The 18067-nt window shown below is 41.9% G+C and overlaps 1 protein-coding gene across 6 annotated transcripts in view; it reads left to right on the top strand.

Moving 5' to 3' along the window:
* Pde4d (phosphodiesterase 4D) overlaps positions 1-18067 on the top strand; it is a 1097876-nt gene that overhangs the window by 818648 nt on the left and 261161 nt on the right. The window contains exon 1 of one of the 6 annotated variants that reach the window (XM_050160346.1): positions 16960-17806. The exons of the other annotated variants lie outside the window; for them this stretch is intronic. Within the exon in view, the coding sequence (XP_050016303.1) occupies positions 17742-17806 (65 nt within the window). The 5' untranslated portion in view covers positions 16960-17741. Of the gene's footprint in view, positions 1-16959; positions 17807-18067 lie in introns of those variants that run through there. 6 annotated transcript variants of the gene reach the window in all.

The raw sequence follows: 18067 nt of genomic DNA, 5'->3' as shown, positions 1-18067 counted from the left end.
CACACACACACACACACACACACAGACATGCACACACACACACACACACAGAGTCCTCATAAAGGGCAAGGCCTCCCATGGGGAGTCAACAAAGCCTGGTGCATTAAGTTGAGGCAGAACTTCCTTGTTGCATCAAGACTGAGTTAGGTGTCCCACCACAAGGAATCCTTTCCAAAAAGCCTATTTATGCACCTGGGATAAATTCTGATCCCATTGCCAGGGGTCCCACAGACATGCCAGGCTACACAACTGTCACCCACATGCAGAGAGCCTAGCTGGGTCCCATACAGGCTCCCCAGCTGTAGATCCATCTAGAGTCCTCGAGCTCCCACTAGCTCAGATCATCTATCTGTGTGTATGTCCCCATCATGATCTTGACCCCTGGCTCATATCATCACTCCCTTCAGCTGGACTCCCGGAGCTCCGCTCAGTCCTCAGCTGTGGATCTCTGATTCAGCTTCCATCAGTTACTGGATGAAAGGTCTTTAATGACAGTTAGGGTAGTCACCAATATGATTATAGGGGAAGGCCAGCTCAGGCATCCTCTCTACTATTGCTAGGAGATGGCTAGGGTCATCCTTGTGGATTCCTTGAAATTTCCTTAGTACCTGGTTTCTCCCTAACCCCATAAATGGATCCCTCTATCAAGGTATCTTTCATTGCTCTCCCACTATGTCCCTCCCCCAACTTGACCATCCTGATACCTCATGTTCTCATCCCCTATTCCCTCCCCTCTACAGCACCCCCACCTCCAGTTTGCCCAGAAGATCTCATCTATTTCCCCTTCCCAGGGCTATCCATGCCTCCCTCTGAGGGTCCTCCTTGTTACCTAACTTCTCTGGAGCTGTGGATTGTAGTCTGGTTATCCTTTGCTTTACATCTAGTATCCACTTATGAGTGAGTACATACTATGTTTGTCTTTCTGGTTCTGGGTTACTCAGGATGGTTTTTTCCTAGTTCCATCCAAATTTCATGATGAGATGACTGGCAATTTAAGAACCACACTCACACATCTGAATTCAGTACTGTTGATCAATAAGCAGCTTAACAGATCTACAACACCCATGAAAATACCCCCATTGTGTTTTATTCACAATAAATAATACAGGATTTATATAAACAGTTTCCTTACCATACTACATGGGTGTTATAGACCTTACCACCGGACTCCCTTGCCCCTTGTTTATTATAAACTCCCAAGTAAATACTTCCTCTTTTGTTTGTATTAGCCATAGTGACCATAAGCATTCCGTGTGTTGTTTCACTTAGTCCAATCTCATCAGATCTTCCTGCTGCATTTAAGAAAGGCCTGAGGCTAAGCCACCCATTTACATCCAATCACAACTGGCCCTGTGTTGGATTTTAGGGAGAATAAAAGAAAATGAGATCCTAATCTAGCTACTGCACAGACACCTCCATGAAGGCAGAAAGACTCCAGTTACTAACCCCAAATCATTTTCTTTGAATTGGCAATCGGTAGCTGACCTTGCCTACCATAGTAAATTTAATCTTGTTTGGAAAATGTTGTGTGTGTGTTTCTGACCACTACTGGTAAGAGCCTCTGTGTTCATTCTTGCTAACATCAATGAATTTGTTGTGTAGTGGGAGAGCATAGTCCCCAGGAGTTAAGCAGGCCCTCTTCAAACATCATTTTGGAGCCATAAAATAAGGAATAGTCCCAAGTACTTCACAAAGGAACTTCAGGTAAAGTGCCAAATGGGTAGGAGGTGTTCAATAAATATTTTCTCTTCCACCTCCTCTAGTTGAACCCAACCAAATTGCTCATTCAATTTGGTTACTAGTTACTCAGATTTTTGGCCAATGATTAGTGAGACAGTATCAACAAGGGATGTTTCAAATCAGAATCCAGTCTCCTGGGAGGAGGGACCAATTTTGTCAGAGTTCATTCTCTGACTCAAAACCTCTCTCCTGGAAAGCCTGAAATGTTAGCAATTACAACCTCATCCCACTGTGCTGCCTTCTTGCTTCTCATTATATCGGCCATTAAAACACAGAATGTTAAGAGAGTACATAAACATGAGCTCACTGTCGCATTTGCCCCTCGCCTCGAATGAGTCTCTTACAGATGAAGGAAATAGTCACCGGTGTTTTAGACAGTGCTGAGGAGAAGCTGGTAACACAGCTGCTCCCCCAACCCCAAATTGTTTTCTTTGGCATTCAAAGGATTTGTCAGGCCGGGTGTTTGGAATTTTGAATGAAACCACCACTCAACACAGAAAAGTCTCATCATTGCTTCACAAATGGGAAATGCTGGCCACGTTGGTCTGTTATAGCAGAGAGAGAGAGAGAGAGAGAGAGAGAGAGAGAGAGAGAGAGAGAGAGAGAGAGAAGATCAAATATCAGCTGCCTTGATTGAGGTTTGAACCTCCAGTGTGTCCTAGTACCATCGGGCCTGATCATTCTGACACAAAAGACAACATAAATCAGTGTCTATTGTCATTCTGAACCTGTTTGAGTTCTCCACATACACACTTTGTCTGCCTCGTCCCTCCGCTGTCCTGGCATTGCTTCTAATAGAGCCTGGGAGGGGTGCAGGAAGAACACATACTCCTAAGGCGTGGCCATCCTAACAATCCTCAAAGACACTATATGGGGGATGTGATGTTTTCTCAATTTTTGATTGGCAGGTACAAACCGGAGCACACTGAGAAAGTTATGTGAAACCTTCATCAAATGGCTCTTTACCTTACAACCAGTGGCCTGGAGCTTCCTAGCTTATACCACCATGGGTTATCCAGTGTCCAGCGAGGGCCATAGGCAACTTACATGGAAGATGCCTGGACACCTTAGAGTCAGGGTGATGGGGGTTAGGGGATTGGATGAGGACGTGTCTATCAAGCACCTATCTAGGTAGTTCCAGATAGAGAAGGTCATCTCTCTGATGTCACAGATGACTGACGCAACACACGACTGTGCCACCAATTCTAATTGTCTTAATAATAAAAACCCTGGGTCAGATATCAGGGTAAATGTTAAAAGATCAGAGAGACAATGGTGCAAGCCACAGCCACCTCTTACTTCACCTACTTCTCAGCCAAAAAGGGGTATCCTATCTCTACAAGTCCTCAGACTGAATGTCTTGAGCTCTTGTCTCCTCCCATCTTATAATCCTCTCTCTCTGCCCAGCCTTATCCTTTCCAATCCCCACCTTCCCAGTGCTGGAATCAAAGGCGTGTGACTCCCAAGTACTGAGATTAGAGGTGTGCGCCAACACGACCTACCTAGGTGATTCTCTTTTAGACTGGATGAGGCTCAAGTAGCCTAGGGTGGCCTTGAACTCACAGAGATCTGTCTGCCTCTGCCTCCCAAATAGTGACACGCCGAGGAGGGTGTGCCACTACTGTCCTGCCTTTATGGGTAACTAAGTAGTAGTTTGCTCCACACTCTGGTCCTTAGGCAAGCTCTATTTGTCACAGCACAAACAAAATGTCACCACTCTTGGTCAATAGCCCATAGAGCTTTCCTTTCTTGCAGATTCCCTTGTGTTTTTCCTGGATCTCTAGGTCAAGGGTCAGAAGCTGAGCTACACCTAATCTTTTGTCAAAATAAAACAGAAGGTTATTAAACACATTCATCATTCAGCTGAAGAAAAATAAATTGGTTAACTGTCTTGCTCTGTGCTTTTTTGCTAGACTTTTAAGGTCACCCAAAAGGCGAGTGCATAGAAAGTGACTGTTTTGAATTTTGTAACTTTTGATCAATGTTTGTCATTTCTTACTAGTATCTAAAATGTCCTGGGTTTCTTGAACAACCTTCAGTGATAGCTAAATAGTGTCTAGTAGATGTAAGCCCTCAAGAGAATTCTCTGAAACTCTTAATGAAAGTCCCAGATCCCACTTTTATTTTATTTTTTCTAAACTGCCTTTGGTTCTCAGTCTTAGAGATACACAGGAGAAGTTTCTTCTAAAAGAATGTGATTTCTTAAGGCAGAATCATCACACTATAGTAGTGATGGATTTTATTTACTTCAGAATTCTGATGACTGAAACAAAGAAAGGCCCTGTCTTGTTTATTTTATTTTATTAAAGATTGTTTTTCTTATTGTTTCATGTGTGTGTGTGTTGTGTGTGTATGTGTATGTGTTGTGTGTGTGTATGTGTGTTTGAGAGAGAGAGAGATCCATTGTTTAAGGAAGCCAGAAGAGGACATGAAATCACCTGGAAGCAGAGCTGTAGGTAACTGTGTGCTGACATGTGAGTGCTAGGAACCTTCTTGGGTCTTCTGGAAGAGCAGCAAAGCCTCTTAATCACTGAGTCATCTATCCAACCTTGCCATGTCTTCTTTAACCATAAGAGTTAACAGAGCTCTGAAGGCTTTGGCTGTCTACACTTTTTAAAAAGCATCTGACCTACATTATCTAACTTAATTCCCAAACATCCTAGTTTCACTCATGTTATAACTGAGGACTCTGAGACATAGAGACCAACTGTTGGGGCTGAGGTAAGAGCAAAGTAGGTAGTGTTGATTTTGGTGGTGTGACCCTAAAGTATTCAGAACCACTAGCTAATAATGCTTCTTGGTAATGCCAAGAGTACTAGACCCAGTCATTCAACTTGAGTTGTGTTTGTTTATTTAAAATAAAAAAATAAGAGTCACATTATCTCTCCATTCAAGAAACTGGACAGGTCCATTCGTTTATACAATTCTGGTTCATGTTGGCGGTCCACCCTAAGACCATGTAACATGAACCTCAAACTGTTGCCTGCTTCCTTACACAAAGTACCTCGTGCTGGTGATTCCCCCAAGTGACCCTGAAACAGTTTCAGTTTACATCTCTCCTCATTCTTAGAGGCCAAGATCAACAGTAAATGTCCCTAAATAATTTTAATCATTCCAGGACTGCTGGAATGTTCTATGAAGTGAATTAAATTGACTTCAGTCATTTTTCCTCCCTCCCTTCTTTCCTTCCTTCTTTTACATGTCAAGCAAAAATTGAATGCTAGCATTCACGGAACAATTATCTGGAATCAGGGACAGAGTGCCTGCAGATATAAACCACTCTACTACCCCTAGGGCAGTAGAGCCCATGGTGACCTCTGGGTGCCCCTGCTGAGCTCATGAGGAGAGTGACTCACAGTCCTTCAGTGGAATGCACCTGGGAGCCCACAGCCAAAGTGCCTTCAGTTCCCATTGAGTAAGGAGAGCCATTCAGGCATTGAAATCTGACCTCACAATCTACCTGGGCTGTGCCCAGCCCTTTTACAGAGCGACAAGAGCCCATTTGCGTCACCAAAGCCAGAGTATTTCCATTATATAGTAGATTTGTTAAGAAGAACGACGAAAAAAGAAAAAAAAAAAAACATTGACTATCCCAACTTCTGCTGAATAGCTTGTGTCATTGACAAACAACACACTCCCTTTTGTCTTCAGAGAGCAAAGTTCATTACAAAGGAAACTATTGACAATATCCATTGAGCTGCTGAGCAGAATGGGAGTGAGTTTCCAACGCTGGCAGCCTGTTTGCCTTGTTCTACCTCTGCTGTGTGTTTCCTTTTCTCTTAACGCAGTAGGAACGTAGCCCTCCTTCAGAACTGCATCCCTGAGATGGAGTGATGACTGTTGAAATAGGAGCGGCAGGGCATGGCTAGCTTATGCCCAGAAATAATTACACGGAAACTGTATTCTCTTAAACACTGCCTGACCCATTAGTTCCAGCCTCTTATTGGTTAGCTCTTACATATTGTTCTAACCCATTTCTAATATTCTGTGTAGCCCACGAGCTGGCTTACCAGGGAGGATCTTAACCTGAAACTGTCTGGAGTGGAAGAATCATGGCGACTCTCTGATTCAGCTTCTTTCTCCCAGCATTCTCTTCTGTTTACTCCACCCACCTATGTTCTAACCAATAAAATGGGCCAAGGCAGTTTCTTTATTAATAAGAAATTACTCCCACATCAGATGACGGCTGATCATGCTGCTGTACTGGTCCTTTCCTAGAGACTCAGTCTGCAGGGCCACCCACCAGGTTCGGGTTTCTTAGTTCACAAGCCAGCTGATAAATATTTTAAAGGAGGATTTAATAAAACCTCTTATTATTTGCCTGTGTAATATCCCAAACAGGATTACTTGATACTTTGATCTTGCAATATCGTGTGTTCAGTTATGAGAAACAGAAAGAGGAAGGGAGGCAGGGGATGTAGGGAAGGAGAAAAGGAGGAAAGAAGGAAGGAGGGAAGGAAGCAAGCTGAGCAAAGAAGGGAGCAAGGGAGGAGGGAATGAAAGAATGAGGGAGAGAAGGAGAGAGGGAGGGAGGGAGGGAAAGAGGGCCGGCAGGCTACAGTTGTGGTTACAGGAATTAATGATTGTGATCCCAGCTGTTTGGTCGAGGTCTTGTGGGTACCCTAACTTTGAGGACAGCTTAGGCTACAGAATAGCTTATGAACAAACACAAAATAACAAAACATACTTAAGGACAACAGCATCTTCTAACTCTCAGAAGTAGCAGCTATGCCTGAGCATTTTCTTTAAATTATCCGTATTACAAAGGCAAACCTGCACCCAGTGGATACCTTACTTTGCCTCATTAGCAAAGATAACTCCGGGGCACTGAAAGGCCATGGAAGCGCTACTTGGAGACAGTCCACATGTCTCCTGACATGAAACACCTCAGACCAGAGTTACTCTCTCTTCCCCACCCTCGAGACTCTTGCTATTCTCAACAGCCACCTTGGCTCTTAGGCTCCGTCCTGCAGCCCGTGATCTTTCCCTTGGCCTGTTATAATGTCTGAATACTGGGGAGGGATGCATTCAGCAGCTCCAGAATTCTACAAAGAAAGCTGCGAAACTGGCAAGGAAGAAGTTTCATTAAGTGTTCAAAGCATAACATTCGGTAGACTTCAATCACTGAAAGTGAGTATTCATAAAAACTTTATGATTTACTTTTGAATAAAAACCTGGGGGATGATGACTTTTTCATTTCACAAATATGCCCAAAAATGCCAGATGACTGAAAAGGGGCCAGGACTTCCCTTAGCTATATGTATCCAATAGTAGCCACAGGATTTAAAAGCAAAATTAAACAGTCTCTTGCCAGATTACTTTCTTACAGCAAAAACAGTGTATAATGGGGGAGAATGAGCCTATTTTAATCTGTGGGGAACAATAGGACATGAAAGTGTCAAAACCTGACCTCCTCATTTGTGAACTGCAACTAAAACTAGCTTCTACTGCATGTCTTTTAAACGGCTGCACTTGGATACTAATTTGCAGTTACCCTAAGGTGATCCTTCAGAAAAAAAGGTTAATGAACCGTTCTCTGAGAAGCCTCTGAGTCAATAAAGGAAGTAGCTTCGTTCCTGGAGGAATCCGACTCGCTGCAGAAATGTCAGCTAAAAAGGAGACTTGATTTCCACAGGCCGGGTGGGAGGATGCCTTCATACAAGCTCGCCATATGGAATAACACTCTGCCCTGAAAATAGCGCTTGGCTTTGTGTCTTCTTTTAGCTTTCCACGAGGAAACTGTGCCAAGTACCACATTTGAGCTTCAGCTTTCCCGCAGACATAGCAGAGAAAGCAGCTTCTCGAAGAAAGGCCGCAGACACACCAGAGCCATTTGTCTGAAGCCCGCGGTCCTGTGTTGTTTGTGGCTTTTCAGAGTCCACTGAACCCTCGGAATGAGCAGTCTGCCTTTCTTTCCAGAAGAGCACAGAATGATGGGCAAGGTCGGGTTAAACAGTGTCTATGTCGGCATTCACAGCCCCTTTCCCAAAGCTCTTCTGAACAAATAAACAACTAAGCAAACAGTGAATATGCTAGACTCGTGGACAGTGCTGAGGAGCAGAATAAAGTTAGCTATTTTAAGAAAGGAATCAACGTAAAACATCTTTTTGAAAAAGTTGTTACTGAATAGCACATTCATTACTGTATGTACTTTCCTCATATGACAATACTTGTAAGTTTCAATTTCTGTGATGGAAATAATTAATCTTTAATGATTTCAATATCAAGCACACCAGAGAAAACTAGGGCAGGGATTTTGACTCATCTTGCCTCCCATTTTTACCTGAGACTCACTCACTTTCATAGTCAGTATTTCCAAATAGTGGGTTATTTCTTCTTATACTTTGCTCATTATAAACTACATGAACTTAAATTAAGAATTATAAAGTTAAAATTACTTTTTCATTGAAATGCTGCATCCTTGTGATATTTGTGTCTTCATCTTGAGATTCAGGTTTTCCTCAGGTTGCACATGGCCTTGGTAACTGAGTCTAAGTTTCCATGTGAGACCTTGAGTGTCCCCCTTACCATTGCCTAGATGTCAGCTGTCTCAGTGATTTGGTAGAAGAAATACTGGTGCCAAGCTTATTGGTCTGCCGAAAATGCCAGTCGAGAGATTGAGCCCAGCCAGCGTCTTGCCCTGAGCCTGGTCAGCATAGAATGAGCAGGGTTCCTCTGTGGTCTTCAGCTCTCTTTTTCTAGAATAACAAGGCTCACTTTCTGACCTGGTTCTTCCATTCATTTCTCTGGGGAAGTACTGCTGGCCCCTTATTTAACGAGCATGTCTACAGTGTTCTCTGGAAGTTGATAGAAATGCAGGCATGCTAATCCATGAACACTTTGTTATTAGTGGCTCGAAGTAGGATCAGAGAGCATTGACTGGGATACGGGCTTTCCACCATGGAGACAGAGACATCGTTCATAAGTGACTAGGTGACTGATTGGGGCATAGTCTCCCACATATACTCACTCCCTTCTCCATGGTCCTTCAAGCTGTAGCACTTTCTGGAAAAAGCATTCTGTTGAGTTGAGCTTCCAAAAGGTCTCTCTTACTGTCTTGGGTGAATAGCACATTACAGAATGGCTTCTCCAGGTTAAAGCTATCTCTCCAAAATGCTAGCCAAGTACCTTTCCTTTCTAAAGAGTGGTACTGCCATCAGCTAGATGACCCTCGGACCCTGCCCTACACATTGCTATTGCTTTGAGTGGATGTTTTCTATCATAAGGATATTTCAGGGTCTCTGTTTTGACATGCACACACACACACACACACACACACACACACACACACAAAGGTGGCTGGAACAAATTTTAGGAATAGAGGTTTATGAAAAGAAAAATAGCAAGACTCAGTTTCAGAAGCTTAGTTCTAGCCATGGAGCAAATGCTACGAAAATACAGAGGAAGGAAATCATCTCAAAGAGCAGATGTTGTATGTCAAAGAAAGCGTATTGAAATGTGTGGCCAAGGATGAGCTGACCATACTCATGCACCACTTCCCTTAACAAGAGCATGGAGATGTTATCAAGATGTGTCAAAGGCTTGTCCACCACTGGTGACCAAGGGTTTGTTCTGTTGTCAAATAAACAACCTGAGAAGCAGACACTGGAGTAGTAGTAGTGGTTCCGGCAGTAGAACTATAACTTCCGTAGTAGTTACTCTGAACACAAAAGTGAAGAAACAAAGCCTGCTTTCAGGAAACTCCCAACATTACTGGGATCTAAGCATCTCCTCAGGACAGATCCTGTTAGCCAGAGTTCCTTAGTTCCCACCGAGTGACTAGGTCAAATGAAGATAACTTAGTGATTCTGAAGAGTATCCTCCAGAAGGAGTGTAGCACTGATATCTGGGGGAGGAGAGTCCAGAGTTAATTCCTGAGGAAGAATAGAGGTGAAAGCCAGAGGAGTAGTCCTGCCAGAGAAGGGACAACCCACATCTGAAGGGAAGGGTGTGTGGGGGGGGAAGGGCGGCCCAGCTTGTGCATCAACCTCACAGAATCTGAAAGGTAGCTATTTTCTGGAAACATCCACTCAAAATTTTTGTCCAGGGCGATGCTGAATAAGGGTGGGCACATAATAGAAATTTTAATTTCCTACACAAAGGGGGATGGAAGGGACTTTGTGAGAAATAGTGCATGTTGTTTTTTATCAGAAAATGTAATGTATCATCCATGTCTTTGAAAGATAACTCAATTTGGGAAATAATTTTGATGTAGAAAAGTAGAGATGGGAAAACTATACATGATGAATTCTATAAAGGTAATCAGAACTTTGAGTATAAACTAAGATAAAAGCATAAGATAATGATTTTAATCCAAACATTAATGTAATGTTTGTGTGAAATAGCAGCATGCACTTTTAAGTTTTAGACCCGCTTTCCTCACAATCGCGTTGGTTCTTCTTTCCAGGCATATTTTTTTATTTTTTATTTATTTTTTTCACTGTAAAAAAGTGGATTTTATTAGGAAAAAGTTGCAATAAAATATTTATAGAATGGGTATTTCCCTTCAGGCGTAGATTTCTAGTAGAAAATTCTAAGGAAATCTATTATAATCAACACTTGAAAAGGTATTCTAAAATGAACACATCACTTGTTGCTCTTAGTTTTGCTGACTGTGTAACATATGGGTTTTCTCTGCCACCTTTTTCTACTTATTGTTCATAGTCATCCAAATCCATAGTAAGTACACCTTTTAATAAAACATATATTATGGAAGAAAACATTTGCTTTGAAATAAGGCCCCCCAAGACACAGAAAATGTTCTATATTTCCTTCTCAATACTAAGTGCTATACTTTCGTTGACTATTTAATTGATGTGTGTGATTTTAGGAAATGTATTACAAAGCAAACTTATAATTATGCTCTAGGGAATGGATGAAAGAATCTGTATGCTTATGTAGATCAGTAGGTAATGGCAGTTATTAAAGATTTTTTTGTAAACAAAAGAAAGAATTCAATAAGGCTAGGTGGAATGAAAAGATATTCAACACATACCTCTAGAGGTTTGAAGTCTTTCATAATGAAAGCTGAACCAACAATTAAAATCCAGGCATATTTTTAATAGCGAGTATTATTCAACTGAGTGCTTAGTATACGTCCAGCAGTGTGCTAAAGTTGTATGTGTTCCTTTATCCTCGTAAAATTCTATTTTATCTCCACTTCATAGCTGAGGCAGCAGGGATAGAGCGAAAGTTATACAGTTTTTGAGATAAACCATCAGCGCTTGGGAGAGTCTAACATTAGATTCAGACAGTCTGACTCCGCATCATTTTCTTACCGTATCCAACAGACTCTTTCTAATAGCTAAGCATCATCTCAAAGAGCAGATGTTGTATGTCCAAGAAAAGGTGCTTGAAATGTGTGCCAGGGATGAGCTGACCACACTAACATGCCACCCCCTTAGCGAGAGCAGGGAGATGTTGTCAAAGAAAGGAATTACAGAGCTCTGAAAAAAGTTTGGATTCTACATTTTTTTCATACTTATTACTTGAGGGCTTGGATTATCATTGAAACTTCCTTGAACAGTTTTGATAGGTTATTTTTCAAACCTGATTTTAATGAAAACGCATAGTGTTATAAAAGAAGGGACCCATTTGTAACAATGATCTATAAACTAAATATAAACATATATTTATATTATTCTAATATAGAGTCTACTTAATATATATTATTTTTGCTTTTATATTCTAGGACTGATATCAGGAGTTAGAAATCACTCGATTAAACATAGATGACCATTAGGGCCTCAGAATGGTGATATTACAATACTATTATCATGATATGCACTAAAAAATGAACATATTTAGACAATAGCAAAGGGGTATGTGTCTTAAATTACTAAGCATTGGTCAAGACAAAGATGTTTCCTCTTCAAAGTCAATCAAATAACTGGTAGAGAATTAGTGAAAATAACTCTGAGATCCCATCCAGTTCCACTTAGAATATTTATTAGTCAAATTTCTAGAAACAAAAAGAAGAGATGATGGTTGCCTGGGCCCAGGAGAAGAGGTACTAGGAAGCTAGTGTGTAATGGGCACAAGTATTCAGTTAGCCACGTGATATCTGGAGATGGATAGTGAAAATGGCCTCACAGCAGTGAAAATGTATATAGCACCACCGAACAATGGACATAGAAAAGTTAAATTGTAAATAGCAATAACAAATTACTATGTAGGAACTAGAAAGGTGGCCCAGGAGTTAGGAGTCCTTGCTATTCTTCCCAAGGACCCATGTTTAGTTCTTAGTACCACACCAGATAGCTCACAACCTTCTGTAACTCCAGCTCCAGGGCATCTGTCAACTCTGCCTTCAACAGGCACTAGCACCCATGCACACAAACCCACATGCTAATGCATACTCCCACACATAATGAAAAAGAATAAAAAGAAAATCTTTAAGAAGTTTGCTACTGAACTATACTTGAGATCCCCAAGGAGCTGTATGATAAAGAAAAGTTTAAAGTACTTAAGCTGTGGGAGACAGAGTGATGGCTTCTGTTTGAAATGAATCTTATGTGTTTCTGACTTTTTACAGTGGAAAATAGATTTTGCCTTTCTCATTTTGCTCTAAAAAGATCAATCAAAGTAATAGTTAGTGCCCCCCCAAAGGAAAGCAAAGCAAAGCAACAAAAAGGACACTTTGAGAAAGCTAGGAGATGTCTATAATTCCTAACCAATGTGTGTGTGTGTGTGAGTGTGTGTGTGCATGCATGAGCACATAAGGAAATGGGCAATGACAAAACGAAATAAAGGGTAACACAATGGAGAAGGCTGAGCTACCCCCAATACTGGAAATAAAACTTGGAAGATGTTTGATTCAAATAAAGAGGAAATAACGATGGGTATATAATATGCTCTTATCTACAGGCCCTTACCGTTTCTCAGCATGGAGAGTTTACATTGCTTCTCATTTCAGAAAGAACAGATTCAAAGATACTAGCCCAAGGAAGCAAGGTACTCATGCAAACAGGAGAACTAAACGATTGTGCTCAAATGCATCACTGGTATCTCCAGGACTATTTCCTCTCACAAAAGAAGCAATTATAAGTGGGTATATATAATTTTTCCTGCTCTAGAAAAATAGGACTGTGCCAAAATGGGTAGCCCCACAAATAGTGTCATAGGAGAAGGCTCTGGTTATAGGCACATGTGCGTGTGCACACACACAAACATACACACACACACACACACAACATGGAGAAAAGTTTGGAGATAAGCTATAACTAGCTTAAAAATTTTAAACAAATTATTGGTTGGTTTTGTGCATAAAACTGTTTTTATTTCTCCCTTAAAGGGGTGTGATAGGTCCTTAAGAATATATACACTACCTAAAACCTAACATGCAGAGTATAACCTGCTAGCATTGAGGAAGGAATTGACCTGTAATACTGATAACTTTATAAAATGACATTTTATAAAAAAGCAAGAAGTCTAAAGGTAGCCTTCAAAATATAGTATTCTGGGCTTCCTAGGAATTTGATAATTTTGGAATCTGTTGCATTGCCTCGAGTTGTGTGAATAGGAAATATAATTAGATAGAGGCCAAAAGGTAGCAACTCAAAATTCCCCTCTACAAAAGGAAAATGACATGGTTCTTCTCAGTAACAAGGAAATGTTGCAAGAGTTCAAAGTAACTTGGTCATTAGGGTTCAGACACAGTGCAGAATGCCAGGAAGCTGTAAGAACGGATATCCATGGTCATTTTTCCTAAGGAGGTGACTTGACATATCTGCAGGTCAGAACTTCATTACATAAGACAGGCTTGAATAGTTAGCTCAGAATATGGTTCTACTGTGATACCTATGCTTGACAGTTTGGAAAGTGGATGGTGCCTACTATAACCCGAAAGTAGAAGTTTACTGAGAAGGCAGAAAACTAGACATTCAACAGAACGCTGTAATGTGATGATTATCTGGGAAAAATCACTCCTTAATATCTCCTTGAGCTGGTGTCAGTTGATGTCTCATATTTAATTCATGTTATTGACAAACGTCAGTTTCAACAGCTCCACTCATCATTAAACGATAAGAGAAATAAACCATATCTGCAGGTACATCTAGTCTATTGGAATGCCGGAGATTTCCCTCAAGAGTTTTGCAGTGCATTGTGAGTCCTAGTAGCTGTATTTGAGAGATGTTAGGTAATTTAAAAATAATATTTTTCTGTTAGTGTTCAGTTGTATTTTGGAGAAAACGTAATGACCATTTTCAGAATAGATAAAAGTACTTTCTAAATTTAGCTTAAATTCTAAAAATGAGTCAGCATAGATACAAATATCAGTAATGATATAAGTGGGTGTCCAAATGAATGAAATTTGAAGAACATCATATTACTCATGTGGGAGTGATTTCTTTCTAATCTGTTGCTTTCATTGGTTAATTAATAAAGAAACTGCCTAGGCCCATGTGATAGGCCAACCCTTAGGTGGGTGGAGTAAACAGAACAAATGCTGGGAGAAAGAAGCTGAGTCAGGCAGCCACCATGATTCTCCCACTCCAGACAGACGGAGGTTAAGATCTTCCCTGGTAAGCCACCTCGTGGGCTACACAGATTATTAGAAATGGGTTAGATCAATATGTAAGAGCTAGCCAATAAGAGGCTGGAACTAATGGGCCAAGCAGTGTTTGAAAGAATACAGTTTCCATGTAATTATTTCGGGGCATAAGCTAGCCATGAGGGCGGCTGGGTGCCGGGGACACAGCCCCGCTGCTCTTATTTCTACATATTACATGGTGGTTTCATTCAAGAAGATATAGATAGGGGGATCCATTAAAATTTCCCACCTCTAGCAATCCATCAAAGGACAGTAACAAGTAATTAGAAGGTGAGCTACACAACACTATGCTACCAAGTAAATGAGAGAAGCAGAGACAATGGCAACTTCTCATCAACTCTGACTCCCCCACACTCTGTAGACAAAGGCATGTCCTTCATAAGGCCCAGTTCTCCCCACCTGGGCATCCTTGCCAACCTGTACATCATCACGCATTGTGTAAAACAGGGGTGTTTGTATCCCCTTAATTTGGAACAGGCATGCAGATGTCCAAATTGTGTTTTAGAAATTTCAATGGAGAAAAAAAAATAGGTTAGGAACAGCATTTAACCAAGAGGTAAGTACCACTCTGTTTTATTTTAATTCGGTCACTTCCTTTACTGTTAGCAGTAGGAAAAAAAAAAAAAAAAGAACTCTTCAGGCTGAAGACAGACGTATCACTTCTCCTTTATATTTGCAAAATTGCTATGCCATTTCTTGGAGCTGCTTAGTTGCATGTGTTTTCAGAATTCTGGCTTAGGACCTGTGGATGGGGAGGATGTACATGAGCCCCTATGGGGCTGGACCTTGGTGTTCCGTAGAGGCCCAGCCGTTAGGTGGTTGGGCCTTCTGAGAAAGGTTTTTGGACTCTGGGGGTAAGTGTAGACAAGTAAGTCACAGGTGCTACTTCTGCAGCTTGTGTGGCAAAGAAGGGTGTGGCGGCAGAGTAAGTAATCTCACTGGGACAGTGTCCTCTCAGGGGAGCCAAGACCATGGGGGTGATTGCTTCTGAGAGCTTAGCACGCAGGGCTCAGATACTGTGCTCTCTGGTCCTTGTCGTCTTTGTAAATGACAACCAGAAAATGCTTGGTAAACCTTAAAACAAGAAAAACGGTTTTTACAAACGAGGAGGAGCTGTTTCATTTTACTTGGGCTGGAGATTTCCCTCCTCTTGGCCACTTTCACATTCCCAAAATAACAAAGGTAAACCTTCCCTAAACACCCCTCTCCCCCATCACACATTGGACTAGTCGCTTCATTAGCTTCTTTGTAATTTCTAGAACTGTGTGTTTAGGTAGCTTGCATGAAATATAGGGAAGTATGAGGAATACACTAGACATGGGTCAGGACTGAAAAGGTCCAAATGTCCCTGGGCGGTACGGGAAAACCGAAAGGCTTATGGAGAGAAGTATGTGAGAAAAAGTTTATTGACATTTGCTTTAGGAAGCCTGAGAATCTCCATAGAGGACAAAATCAAAATTCACGCTGAGGTGTGCAGGGTTTGTTATTGTAATAAGTGGCCCCCGTCTCCGCCGGACTTTGTTCTTTCTACATCAATTTTCCAAGCTGTTTGGGTGGGTCAGCCACACTCCAACATCCTGTCTCCAAATGCTAAATAAATACCAAGTTCACGTCAGCCTAGGGAAGCCAGGCACGGCTAATGTCACCGAAGATCCAGAATGCTTATTTTCACTTGATAATTCACCTTCAACATAATTGAAGTTGGCATACCCAGAGGAACATATATCCTTTGTGTAAATGTCCAGAGAGGTAGACAAGGCAAGGGGAATGTTCCTTTGTCAGCCGCTGGAGCATCTGGAACTAGCTTGCAGTGTAGGTATTGTGATAGAAGAGTTCTTTTTTTCTTAATATTTTGAAAATCTTAATTAAAATATAATTACAATATCCCCTTCCCTTCCTTCAACCCCCTCCCATGCTTCCCTTACTCCCTCTCAAATTCTTTTCCTTGGATTAATTTGTTACATATTTATAAGCACAAATGTATATAAATAAAATGCTACCTCCTGGTTCCGTTCAGGATTGCCTACTTATATGTATATGATTTCAGGGCTCACCAGTTGGCATTGTACCACCAATTATTTCAGATACCACTTGTGGGGCAGGTTCTGTTCTTGAAATTAATAAAGGTTGGGCAGGATACAAAGCTTCATACTTTACTGAAGGACTGCTAAGGATTAGCCAGTCAAAGTCTGCATATGCAAATCTATGGCATTCCATGTCATTATTTTTAAAAATTAGATTTAAAAAATAGCAAGAGTTCACGTAGCCACTTTCCTTCCAAGGTTACAGTAGATTTTTTTTTCAGTATAAATACCCCATCAGCTCCTCATCCAAGGCAGTCTGTTTCCAGAAGATTTGCTCAATTTCCAAGGGACATCCACATCTCTGTACCAACCTAAAGTGTGACTTTTTCTTTTTAATGTGTTGGAAATGAATTTCTGCTAAGTCCTCAAATCCTCTCAACTTTGGTCTTGAAGAAAAATCTCAGTGTTCCATGATTCCATGTGGTGCTTTCTTTTGTATTTGATAAAGAAGGAAACTCTGTGGTGCGTCCCTTCTAAAGGTGCTCAGGGAGGAAGGTTTTCCAGGAGTAGCACAGACAGCTGCTTTTCTAGAGGAGGGCTTGGCTTTGAAAGTCTCCTTGCTCTGCCATCTGCGTGGCCGCTTTGCACTCCTGCCTTCTGGATTCAGAGTTCCGCCCCTTTGCTTTGTAAGTCAGCAATTGACCAGGCCCGGTTGGGCGCTTTTTTTCCCCCTTTCTCACTTCCCTGCGATGTTTTGAACTGCCTTCTCACAGACGTCATTCAGCCCTTGAGGAATAGTTTCTGCCTGGTGGGTGAGACTGGATGATAGTTCTCATTCACAAAGACTTGCAGTCGGAGTCCTCAGGGGACACAGCGGAAACTGGTTTGGCAGGTACCTCGACCCACCCAGCCCACCGAGCTGCTCTCCTCCTGCGACCCCCTTTCCTCCACGGAGAGCATTGTCTGTCGTCGTCCCCCCCCACCCCCCCCACCCGCGGCTGGTCGCCCTGAACTGAAACTTCCTTGACAGCTCGCCCTCTGTGTGGCACCCGGCTGCCAGGCAGTTTCTTTTTTCTACCTGAATGAGGCTTGGGGAAAACCTCTAAGTCCGTCGTTATGGAATTGCAAAAAGGAGATTAAGTGACCCATTCGCTGAGCTGGCTTCCCTTGTGACCCAGATGGAGAAGCGATTCAAAATTCAGTTCCTCTGTTGGCAAGGCAGGCAGAGAAGGAACTCCCTTCGGAAGAGCCCGGGGCTTGGGCATGAAGCAGGAAAGCCCGCCGGCTGCCTGCAACACTGAGCTGAGACAGGAGGCAGCCTCCCTGACCCTGGAAAACCTTCAAAGCTTTCTTTGTGGCAAGCTAGCTGATGTGTATTGATCAGAAGACTTGAACATTTTCCTTCTCCGTCTCCCCTCTTCAAAATGAGCATTATTATGAAGCCGAGATCCAGGTCCACAAGTTCCCTGAGGACTACGGAGGCAGTTTGGTAACGTGTTTCTCTTCCCCACTACCCCTACTTCTTTCTCCCTCTTCCCCTTTAAGACTGACATAAAACTCCAGTACTTAGTAATTGCTGAGGAGGTGTGATGCTAAAGCTTTGGGGAAGAATGTATTTAATTGGCAGCTCCCTTACTCTTTATTTCCCTCCTTAACCTGCCCTATATAAAAAGGTGTGTGTGTGTGTGTGTGAGTGTGTGTGTGTTTAACTCCTTGTGGACCATAGCAATTTATCTAAGAGTCTCTTTTA

Source organism: Alexandromys fortis, unplaced genomic scaffold, assembly GCF_014885135.2.
Source record: "Alexandromys fortis isolate MF-2015 unplaced genomic scaffold, M_Fortis_MF-2015_v1.1 scaffold_76, whole genome shotgun sequence".
NCBI classification, from domain to species: Eukaryota; Metazoa; Chordata; class Mammalia; order Rodentia; family Cricetidae; genus Alexandromys; species Alexandromys fortis.
The sequence above is the reverse complement of the archived record's forward strand: the minus strand, read 5'-3'. Positions and strand labels throughout refer to the sequence as shown.